We start from the raw sequence: 12,171 nt of genomic DNA on the forward strand, positions 1-12,171 counted from the left end.
ACAGACTTACAATTTCCTCAAAAAATGCTGTTTTTAAGTCAGGCACATTCTTTTGTCGGGCACACAGACTTACAATCGCCTCAAAGAATTTGTCAAACGAGTCGTTTTCTGGTTTCATTTCAGACACGCACACTGTGTCCAAAACGTTCTTATATTTTGGGATGGAGGGAGTATTTTTTTTGCGAGGGGAAATGTTTCTCATTTCATTTAACCTGGATCGGCACAGTTCAGTTCACACAGACTTACAGTTTCCTTAGGGCATGATCGCATTCTCAGCCATACACGATCCATAGGCCATAGTAACTAACTCATGACTCACTCCTTTTCTAGTACGTCTCATAGCTCTAAAGGCATCTTCAACTCTCACCCGTAAATTCCTTCCGGCATCCGGTTCGCAGACACGGATGCGGGAGATGGTCATCCAATATTACTCACATACATTTCAAACACGGTTCAACTAAACCGGACAAAATTCATGCAAATACTTCAAATTTCATTAAAGTTCGGATATAGTTTACAGAAAACCGATGATATTTCAACCGATTAAATAAAAACTATACAAAAAACCTAAACCCTATACCGGACGACCACCTCATACGCGTGGCCTCCCTGTCCTTTCGCACCACCGTCGCCGTCCGTGCCTTTGTCGATGTCGTCCCTCCAGCAGCGGAAGGGCGCCGGAGGGCCGTGGCAACCTTGTCCGGTGGCTGGCTGCCACTCGCGGAGGAGCCACTCCGCCTCCTGATGCGTGGTATGGAGGGCTGCCTTGGCCACTGCCGACGGCACCGACGGAACTCTGGCGGCGGCCTTGCCCCTGCCCGCATTGGCGGAGCAGTCGCTAAGCGACCACTCCACGCCGCTCTTGGCGAGCTCGCGGGCAAGGCGGCGGCGGCGGCGCCTGGCGGACGTCTTCGCGATGGTGACGGAGCGATCAAGCTCCCATGCGGCGGCGAGGTCCGGATCGTTGCAGACCCATTCTGGGGTCATGCCACTCTTGGTAAACGTGGAGCGGAGACCGACGTTGAGCTGTTCATATCACGCCTGCTGCCTGGCCGCACGCTCCTCCTCGGATATGATGACCCTCAAGCCCGAGGCACGGCCTTAACCACCTCCTCCGAGGTATTGGAGGATGCGGCCACGCGCCTTCGTGACCGTGGGCGACAACCCCTCCTTCTTGATCGGGCGGCAGTTGCGGCATGGCGGTGATGAGGGCCCGTCAATGCGGGCATGCCGGCTGTGCGGTGGGGGCGATGCCCGCTCGTCCTTGGCGCGGCGGAGGCACTGGTGGGACGCGGGCTCATCCTTCATGTGACCTCCGATGTGGAGGCTGCGGTTATGGGACGAGGACGCGGGTTCGTCGTTCACCCTCCGGAGTGGCGATGTCGGCTCCCGCTTCACGCGGACGCGCATTGGGAACGGTGGCTCCTCCTTCACGCGCTCCGGCGATTATGGCATCGAGCCCATCTGACGAAACGAACGCTCGGTCATGATCTCCAGCTGACGGGATAATTCTTCGTCCATCAGAGCGGCCTCCACGAGGAAACGGAGCCGCTGTTGCGGCTGCCGGTCCTCCTCGTCGCTAGAGGAGCCTGTCGTCGTGGATGCAGATGGGCCCGAAATGTGAGGGCAGTGGCGCCACGATCCACCTGAAGTGGAACTTCCACCGCCTCCACCTACCGGCGTGGAGAACCAGGACTTCGGCATTGTCATTGGGCTCGGGGATGGGGACGCGGAGGGCGAGGGGGCGGTGCTCGGGGAGGGGGGATGCGGCTTAGTGCATCATCGGCGCATGGCTTAAATAGTCCTGACCAGGCCAGGCGAAGGGGCAGCCAACCCGCTTCAATGCGGCGCAGCTGCCGAAGTTGGTTTTTTGGGACGCGGTGTCTGCATTGAAGCGGCGACACACAAGAGGTCGTGTCCGTCAGGGCCACTCTCCCATCCGATCAAATTGCGGGCATCAATGCCGGTCACTACATGCTCTGGGCCGACATGAATGTGGCACGGCAAGCGTCGCGGGCGTTCGATGGAAACATGGGAGAGAAGGGTGGGATTTTTAGGCGGGCCGGGGCAGCCAGAAGCGGACGTGACAGTTGTCCGGACCCCCCCCCCCCCCTCCCCCGACACACGCACACACACACACCTTGTTTTCGGTTTGTGGAAAAAATGTGTCTAAATCGCCATGCGAGCCGATACAGAATCGCATTGGATGACAGAACATGTCTGGACCGCATGGTCCAAACATTCAGGGGCGGTTTGAGGGTCTAAAAAAAGGGCATTGGAGATGCCCTAACCTCACCTCAGAAGTCCTCTCGCCGTGAAGCATAGGTTTAATCTGGTTCACTAGGCTACAATGAGGTGATCGATCGACACATTCGTTAGGATGGCAGCAGCTTGCGAACAATCAGTCTCTAGGATACATGGCGATGTGCTCTAGTCCAGCGCGAAGTCATGCACGCGTCAATTCCCGTCCTAGTCTCAGTAACTACTATTTCCACTCATTCACATGAGAATGTCGTATTCTCTCAAAAGAAAACAAGTTAAATTTTGGTAGAATGGATTTTGGGGTGACTGACCGGAGTTGACGGGAACGTATCTGGTGCACCGGGGCAATTGGTGCTACCGGTGCACCGGACTCCGTTGCACACTAAAAAATGTTCAAAAAAATCCGGACAAAAATTTAATGCATTGACACAACATCAATGTAAGTTGTCACAAAAACTCAAATCAAAATTTCAAACATTGCTTGAGATATAAAAATGATAAATTTGACATCAATGTGCTAACGGGCCAAAACTAAAGCCCAACTTGTGTTATGTACTATTCAGTGTCAAATTTGTCATTTTTATATCTCGAGCAATATTTCAAATTTTGATTTGAATTTTTGTGACAACATACATTTTTTTAGGGGAAAACACAGTCATATATTAAACATAAAGCGGAATGTCATTCGATACAGCATCTAGGATAAAACCAGGCGGAACACCAGTCCACACTTGACAACTCTCCTCTCCAACACCAACCCTAGCGAGCTTATGAGCAACAGAATTTGCCGAGCGTCGAATCCAGCCCACCTTGAAGTCCATGAACTCCCTCAGCGACCTCTTTACCTCCTCAACCCACGGCCCGACCGAAGAGAAGTTCTTTTCAGGGCTCAGGATCATCTTCGCCAGAGCCTGGCAGTCCAGCTCCACATGAATCCTGTCAACATTCAGCTCCCTCGCCATCTTGATCGCCTTCAGGCACGCCATGAGCTCAGCACGTTCGGGATCAGCACATTGTGGGAAGAAGAAACAGGCCGAAGCCACATAGCCGCCATTGTGGTCACGTAGGATAGTCCCACCACCGCCCTTGTTCTGTTGTTTCTCGAAGGCACCATCAGCATTGGCCTTGATCCATCCGTCTTCTGGAGCTTCCCACCGCTGCACCGACCTTGCCGTCGACTGCCTAGCAGGGGCAGCATGAGCTTCTCTCCACGACGGCATGGCCGAAGCGACCCTTTCCAGCACATCCTGGGGGGGCACAATCTTCTTGCCATCACGCGCTTCATTCCGAGCCAACCACAAGCCATAGGTGGCATGAATCAAAACCTCCCTCTCCTCTTCACTTGCCGAAGCAAACCATGAAATCAGCCAGTCAGCCAACGCACGCTGGGAGTTCACATGACCTGGCGGGGAGGCCGCCGCAACACCCATAGCAGACCGCAGCAGCTTCCAGAACTGGATGGAATGGTAGCAGCCCCAGAACCGGTGAACCAAAGACTCCTCCCGGCCACACACCGGGCAGAAAACTCCAGCCTTGATCCTGCGACGGTGAAGCTCAGCGCCCACAGCCAAGCCATTCCGAATCAAGCGCCAGGTATGTATCTTTGCTTTGCCAGGAGCAGAGGTATCCCACAAGGCCATAAAACCTTTATGCTTCACAACTGAACTAGATCCTTCCGGCTGACCTAACTGACGTTTCTTCTTTTCCATACACAGGTGATACGCCGAGCGGACAGTGAAGATACCATTGCGAGTGAAGTTCCAAGCCAAGTAATCCTCAGTCCCCGGACCCCCAACGGCAATCTGCCTAATGTCGTGAGCATCATCTGCAGAAAACATATCAGTCACCTTTGCATCATCCCATGAAGATCCATCTGGAGTCAATAAGTCTGCAACCTTGGTGACTCCCTAAACATACCGCTGGCCCAGTGGCCGCATGTGTCCAGCCCTCGGTATCCAGTTACTATGATGAATATTGAAAGAGGACCCATCCCCAATCCGCCAAATAGATCCCTCCCGCAAAAGATCACGCCCATGCAAGATGCTTCTGAAAAGTGAAAGAGCCTGCTGCTGGGCAAGTGGCATTCAGAACAGAGCAATGCGGGTAGTACCTGGCCTTCAAGACACGAGCACACAAGGAGGATGGGTATTGATGCAGACGCCACGCTTGCTTGGCCAACATGGCTTGGTTAAAAGCCTCCGGGTCCCTAAACCCCAGGCCACCTTCCTTCTTCGACATACACATCTTGTCCCACGAGATCCAATGTACCTTCCTCTCACCATTGATTGTTCCCCACCAGAATTTCGACGAGATAGATGTCAGGTGCCGGCACGTTTTCTTGGTCAACTGGAAACAGCTCATGGTGTGAGTCGGTGAGGCTTGAAGCGAGGATTTAACCAAAACCTCCCTAGCCTTCTTTGACAGTCCCTGTCCTTTCCACCTCCAACCTTTCCTTAGAGCCCTCAACCACATATTTAAAGGTTCCATTCTTAGATCTTCCCACCCGTGTGGGTAGACCTAAGTTTTTTACAGAATTTTTCGAACATTTTTGAGTGTGCAACATGGGGTCGGTGCACCGGTAGCACCAATTGCCCCGGTGCACCAGATACATTCCCGGACCTCTCGGAGAGTGTGCGGGCAATTCGATCAGGGGCATCGAACGCTTGACGTCAATCTGGTCACGGGGGTGCATGTGTGCACGGCAACGTCAGAGAGAAAGTGGAACCAATCAACGCGAGCATTTGACTGGACGTCGTATGTGTATTATAGGGGCGAGTGTATATACACATCTGCGTCTGGACTGCGTTTAAAGAAAAATATGTACGTATTGTACACTCCCATGACTTATCGTTTATCCACGCACGAGCAGGTGAGTGTGACTGGGTCAGTTACGAGTTCAGTCATGCTGCGCTTCTTCCTTTTTTCCACGAAGAATAATGAGTGGACAGTAGCAGCTGCAGGCTACTTCTATATAAGTAGGTGTTCGCTGCAAAGTAAGCACAAGCAAAGCCAATGGCGCTCAGTACTAGCTAGCTAGCTCCTGTCCGACCGAAAGAAAAGAAGAAGCTCGAGTTCCGGTGGTGTGGATCAGATCATAGCAAGGCTTGCTTCTGCCACCTCTAGACCTTTAGCTAGCATCATATTGGCCGATGGGTTCAAACACCGCTGACAGCGTCGACCGCTTCGATGTCCATGGGCTGAAGCATATCACGGACCTCAACGGGATTGACCGGTATGTTCTACTACCTCAATCCTGATTTATTAGTCGCCTCGGTCACGTTTTGACCATTATTTTAACTAATAAAATATAGGTTATATATAACAAAGGTAATATTATCAAAATCTATGCCGAAATATGAATCCAACGTTATAATTTTCGTAATATGCATTAACATTTTTAGTTAATCAATGATCAAAATTTGGCACAAAATGCGCAGGGGCGATAGACCAGGGAAGGGTAGTATGCGTGGCGCAAGCTCTTGAGTATGTACTATATGTATATGTGGCCGCGCCAGTCATATGTAGGCTCATTTCTCTATGTATCAATGTCACAGGGGCAACGAGGAGCACCGCCGCTGCATCGTCGCCTGCATGGTCAAAGCTGCTTACGTCCTCGAGAGCGACAGAGCGACGATGGACAGGACGGAGGAGCTCGCGCCGGCGTGGTGGGAGAGCTTTGGCTTCCACCTCGAGAATGAACTCAGAGAGCAGAAGTCCCCCATCTTCGAAACCATCTATGGTGCCATCTTCAAGTACGTGCCCTGCCCCCGCGCACCCCCCCACCCGCGTGCTCCACGGTATGTCGTCGCCTTCAGGGGCACCATGTGTAAGCACCGCGAGTGGTCGGTGGCGACACAAGACCTCTACCTTGACTTCAAAATACTGACCAACAAACTGAAGAAACGCACGCGCTCCAAGCTGGCGTGCGGGGCGGTCGACAAACTTATGGATGACGAAGCCGGCCTAGGAAGCGCCGATGTCTGGCTCGCCGGGCACTCCCTCGGCGCATCGCTGGCACTGGACGTGGGGCGGGACATGATGGAGAGGCGGGAGCTGAACCTCCCGACCTTCCTCTTCAACCCGCCGCAGGTGTCGCTGACAGCGGCCATGAACTTGCTGAACGCGCAGGACGTGGCCAAGAGGCACCTGCACTTCACGAGTTACTTCTTCAAGGCCGGTGCGGCGACGGTCTCGGGTTGCCACAGGGAGCGCATGGACAAGCTGTTCGACCGGTTTTCCCCATGGGTGCCGAATCTGTACCTGCACGAGAAGGACTGGATCTGCCAGGGCTTCATCGACTACTTCGAGCTGCGGCAGCAGTTCATGGACCGCTTTCGCTGTGTTGGAAGCAAGTCCATGACACTGTCGTACCGTGACATGCTCTGGAGCCTGCTTGGCAAGGACAAGGAGCGGCCGCATCTCCTGCCATCGGCGATGCTGTGGAAGACCGCGCAAACCAGCCTCGATGCGCACGGGCTCCAGCAGTGGTGGAAACCGAGTGGCGAGCTCGGCTTGGGCGCCGGCACGCGTTATAGCTACCCTGTACCTCAAGCATAAACTACTTCTAGTTCTATATATGCCGGCAAGCTGTCAAGTGCAGTTTATCATCGGAACGTTTTCTTGTAAAATCACGAGAAAATAGTTATACTAAATTCCTACGTACCAATTTAGCTATAGTGAGTTGTAAAATTTGTGCTAGAACAATTGCAAATGACAATCAACAGTCGCTTTATTATGATGATTTCCACGTATATATCCCATGAGGGGATGCGTCCACTGGATGCGTTGGTTTGATAGAGGCCGTGGGGGTGCTGTACCGATTTTGTCCATCCAACAATTGCAAATGACAATCAACAAGGGGGGCCACATGGTTAGAGGAGACATTCCTGTCGACGATGTGCGTTGAGTTAGAGGAGACATTCCTGTAGACTATGAAGGCGTCCGCGGCTACTTCGTCAATCTCAAGATGATGTACCGACTCAGTCTCTCGGAGATGCTCATCGGGATAGGGTGTGCGTACGTGCTTTTATAGGATGATTGTATGTGTTTGTTGTATGAGCATCTGCATTTGTACTATGATAAACAAATGGTAATGAAATGATTAAATAAAAAAACTACACAATAGACCCGACAACAACAATTGGCGCGGCGAAGCGGGCGTCAGCTTCCTGTATATACTTCTCCAATCCTAAAATTTGTGTTGCTGATTTCGTACAAAGTTGCTTATTTTGGGATGGAGGAAGTATTATGTACTTTGAATCCTATGATTAGAAAACTAAATAAATTATTGGAAATAAGTGTTTGACATACAACAACTGAAATAGATAAACTTTATAGAGATTTGAGTGGATGTGGATGCAAAACAATCCTTAGAAATTCCAATGTTACACGGGAGAATTTCTTAGGATTGATGTAAGTCCTCTAAAAATCGACTAACAATAGGGCCCGTGTGTTGCAGCGGGAGAAAAAAAATCTTCAATGGCCATGATCACATTTTGTTGCATCACCGAGATATACTATCACTCTCAATTTCTTCAAATCATGAACATTTTTTAAACTTGGAAACATATTTGATAGCATGAATACTTTTACAAATTTTCAAAAATCAAGTACATTTTTTGAATTCATGAACAATTTATAGTATTTGCAAACATTGTTTTAACAATTTTATTGAATTTGCGAACATTTCTAGAATGGACAAACATTGTTCTGAAAATTGGTAGAACAATTTTTGAAATTCATGAACTTTTTTGATTTAACGCAATTTTTTTGAATCAACAAACAGTTTATGAATAAATAAACTATTTTGTAAGTCACAAAGAGTTTTTGAATTTTTAGGATATTTTTCCATTCATGAACATTTTTTGAATTTGAAAGATTTTGTACAATTTCATTAACATTTTTTAATACATGAACTTTTTAAAAATCACGAGCATTTTTTAATTTCCCGAACATTTTTTTTTAATTTCGAACATTGTTTGAATAAGCAAACATTTTTTATAAAAGCATGATTTTTTTAATAGACAAACATTTTATGTTTGTTAAATATTTATTTAAAAATTCTCATTTTAAACCTTTTTGAACTCCCAAAATATTTAAAGTAAAAAAATGAAAAGGGAAAAGAATATAAAAATAAAACAGAAATTGAAAAACAGACCACCCAGACATGGGCCGGCCCAAACAGGCGGTTGCGCTTTCACCCAGCGCACAGAGCACAGTAGAGGAGGTCCCTATTGTATGGGGCGGCACAGAAGGGGCATTTCCCTGTGTGAACCATTTTTTAATCATTTATAGGTGGCATTGGTGGGTAATATTTTGCAAATATGGGGGCAATTTGCGTGACATACCGCGAGAAGCTTTTTATTAGGTATAGAAAAAAACATAGTTTGCGTCAGAGAATCTCTTATTGGGAAGGGCAGCACTCTACGCTGACCCAAATTTGGGCTGGTCAAATCGCAGTCACATGATGTATGCGCTAGCAGCCGTACGATTCGCCTCAGCCTGCACCCTGCACATGTCGTCTTCCCCCCCCCCCCCCCCCCCCCCCCCCCGCGCGCGCGCATGCTTATTTCTGTCGCCTCCCATGCAGTCTCTCGATTGAAGCTCCTGCGCGCAGCGGCATAGCTTGTCGGGCCGCTCACTACTGCATTGTTGGTGCCCACGTGGGCCTGCCCCTATGCTGCTACCGCACTGCCGGTTCCAGCAAAATTGACCACTGGTCGAAGCATTCCTCAGTAATTGCGGCTCCGCCAGCGCCGGCGCCAATTGCAGCACATCGCTGGTGGTACCTGTTGCAGCAAATCACATCATCGTCGTTGACGGCCATACTTCATCATCGCCGGCGCCAGTTCCAGCACATCACTGGTGGTACCAGTTGTAGCAAAACACGGCGCCGTCGTCGACGACCATACTTCACCGTTGCTGGTTGCATCACATCTGGTCCCCTGTGGTAGCTTTCTCGTTGCCGGTTGCAGCAAACGCAGCACCACCTACTCCGGTCACACTTCATGGGCACCCCCCGATTGTAGCATATTTGGTTGCCATCCTCGATGGCCGGCGAGGCGCCATCCGTGTACACAGGATGTAGCGAAAATGTTGCCCGGTAGTAGCAAAATCAAGACGTGGTTGAAACAAAAACCATTGTCTCGTTGTCGGGGGTCGCCAGCTATGTCGTAATGGATGTAGCAAAAAAATCTTCGATGGTAGCAAAAATAGACGATGGTTGCAGCAAAAAGCGCACCATTGCCATCGCGGGTTCGTGCTAATTATGAATGATTGCAGCAAAAAAGTTGCCGGTGGTAGCTTCCACCATCGCCGGTTGCAGCACGTCGGAAACACAGTTCCTCCCCGCCAGCCTCGTCGGCCCGGCCTTCTCTCAACACAACGCCGCCGGTGATCATTGTGTCGTCCCTGAGGTCTGCCCCCGCCGCATCTTCCACGCCCCAACACGCGTGGCCATGGGACATGAGCAGCACGAGGGCGCTGCGATGGCGACGGGCGCGGCCATGGCGACGAGGTTGCAGCAAAAAGGCAGTGGGATTGGGTTTTTGTGCTGCTTAGCAGCGGGCGCGATGGGCGCGCGGCTAGGCGCGAGCCCACTGGCCGGTGGTGCTAGCCGGGGAAAAGGGGCGATCAGGAAGATAAGGGAAAAAACTGGACGCAGGAGGACGTGGGATAGACATAAGACCTGTAGACCGAATGCTTGCGACGTGACTGGTTGCGCGTTCGTGGCATGTACAATGGTAGCATATGGATACAGATGCCCCATAACAAAAAGTAGCTTGAGGCAACTAGCTACATTAATTTTTTTCTCCCCAACGCAAGCTACTACTAGTGGACATCATCAAGAAATAGAAAATAATTTTTTTTACATATGCATCTCTACTCTTCAGTTCAACATTTTCAGCTTTTTACGTCGGATCACATTTTTTCTTTCCAAGCACCCGCCTCTTCCAGAGGAACCCACTTCCCTATCCAAACCTACTTTCTTTGACATCCGATCCTACATGGCATATGGGGCATCAACATGAGGCTATGCATTGGCCGTGCTCAGCCGGCACACTTGTTGGCATGCTTTTCCATTGAAAAAAAAGGAAGCAAATGATTTTTTAGGGTCAGCAAATAATTTCTTTGAGGAATGTGCAGACATATCATTTAGATTTGAGCTTTCCTAAGCTGAGACAACCTAGACAATTGACAATATAACAGTTGAAAAATAAACTTAAGAAAGTAGAAAAAATTATCGAAAAAACGTAGTATGCGTCACAGAATCTCATCATTAATTAGAAAATTGGCATGCTTTCCATTGATAAAAAGGAAGCAAATGATTTTTAGGATCTTTTTATTTTGGGATGAGTTGTTTCCTTTTTGTCTCAGATTTTTACCTTTCGGTTGGAGAATTGAAACTTGTCACGTGTATATGCCTAGCAATCACCGAGCATAAATAGAGCCGATTCTTGTTAGCGTGCATCGAGGAGAAGAATTTTGTCTCCATCCCGAAAGCAAGCGATGGAAGCGACGAGGGACACAGCGCAGTCCTGCTCCGGCGGCCAGGCGGCGCTCGCTGCCAGGCTCGCGAGTCGCCTCGCCGACGACAACGCGGACAGCAACCTGGTGCTCTCGCCGCTGTCCATCTACGCGGCGCTCGCGCTCCTGGCCGCCGGCGCGCGGGGCGCCACCCTTGACGAGATCCTGGGCGTCCTCGGCGCGCCGTCTCGCGCCGCGCTCGACGAGTTCCTCTCGCGCGTGGCGGAGGACGCGCTCAAGGACCACTCCGAGTCCGGCGGGCCGCGCGTCGCGTTCGCGCATGGCGTGTGGACCGACCTCGCGTGCCCGCTGAAGCCGGCCTACCGCCACGCCGCCGTGAGCACGTACAAGGCCGATGCCAGCACCGTCGACTTCCGCAACGACCCGGAGGCGGCACGGGGCCAGATCAACGCGTGGGTCGCGCAGGTCACGAGCAACCTGATCGGCTCCGTCCTTGGCCCCCGATCCATAACGCCGCTCACCCGCGTCGTGCTCGGCAACGCCATGTACTTCAAGGGCAAGTGGGAGAAGCCCTTCGACAAGGAGGACACCGCCAACAAACCCTTCCACCGGCTCGACGGCCGCACCGTCGAAGTGCCATTCATGAAGAGCTGGAGTTCCCAGTTCATCGCCGTGCACGAAGGGTTCAAGGTGCTCAAACTCCGGTACCAAATGACTCAAGCGCATGGTAATCCGTTTGCCCATTCACAGTCTCGATGCTTTCACTCGCGGGGCACACTAATGCATTACGTCTTGCTAACCTGTTGACAGGGTGGTGCGCCGATCGTACACAGTTTTCTATGTGCATCTTCCTTCCTGATGCCTTCGACGGCTTGCCGAGCCTGGTCGACGCGATAGCATCTCAACCTGGCTTCCTGCACAAGCACCTGTCCGAGGAGAAGATCGACGTTAGGAAGTTCCGGGTGCCCAAGTTCAAGCTGTCCTTCCACAACAGCCTCGTCACCGTTCTCAAGAAGCTTGGGCTTCAGTTGCCTTTCAGCGACCAAGCCGACCTGTCTGACATGGTCGAAGGTGATGAATCCGGCTTGCCATTGGTCCTGAGTGACGTCATCCACAAGGCGGTCATCGAGGTAAACGAGGAAGGCACCGAAGCTGCAGCCTCCACATTGATGCATATCGGAGCTGGATGTTGTGCAATGCCGCCATCGCCACCTCCTCCGGTGGATTTCGTAGCTGATCATCCGTTTGCGTACTTTATAGTGGAGGAGGCGACCGGCATAGTTGTCTTTGCGGGACACGTTGTCGACCCTTCTAATGAGGACTAGGTCATCCCATGCTTATGACTTTGTTTTGATTTTAGTTTTTGCGAATGATGATTTTGTTTTGATTTGGATCCCAGTTGTCATAATAATAATGATGTAG

The 12,171-nt window shown here is 50.8% G+C and overlaps 2 protein-coding genes across 2 annotated transcripts; both read left to right on the top strand.

Moving 5' to 3' along the window:
- The first annotated feature begins 5,047 nt into the window (after positions 1-5,047).
- Positions 5,048-7,371, top strand: LOC109779898 (GDSL esterase/lipase At4g10955-like). The gene has a single exon (XM_045229202.2). It carries the CDS (start codon positions 5,800-5,802, stop codon positions 6,817-6,819), a length of 1,020 nt encoding a protein of 339 aa, XP_045085137.1. The 5' UTR covers positions 5,048-5,799; the 3' UTR covers positions 6,820-7,371.
- Positions 7,372-10,736: 3,365 nt separating this feature from the next.
- Positions 10,737-12,171, top strand: LOC109779900 (putative serpin-Z8). The gene is made up of 2 exons (XM_020338507.2): positions 10,737-11,476; positions 11,560-12,171. The coding sequence occupies exons 1-2, from the start codon at positions 10,771-10,773 to the stop codon at positions 12,072-12,074; spliced, it is 1,221 nt and encodes a 406-aa protein (XP_020194096.1). The 5' UTR covers positions 10,737-10,770; the 3' UTR covers positions 12,075-12,171.

This window comes from Aegilops tauschii, chromosome 5, assembly GCF_002575655.3.
Source record: "Aegilops tauschii subsp. strangulata cultivar AL8/78 chromosome 5, Aet v6.0, whole genome shotgun sequence".
NCBI lineage: Eukaryota > Viridiplantae > Streptophyta > Magnoliopsida > Poales > Poaceae > Aegilops > Aegilops tauschii.

Coding starts and splice junctions, on each gene's coding strand:
- LOC109779900 (XM_020338507.2), top strand. CDS start 10,771: ATGGAAGCGACGAGGGACACAGCGCAGTCCTGCTCCGGCGGCCAGGCG. Junction 11,477..11,559: donor CCAAATGACTCAAGCGCATG/GTAATCCGTTTG, acceptor ACCTGTTGACAG/GGTGGTGCGCCGATCGTACA.
- LOC109779898 (XM_045229202.2), top strand. CDS start 5,800: ATGTATCAATGTCACAGGGGCAACGAGGAGCACCGCCGCTGCATCGTC.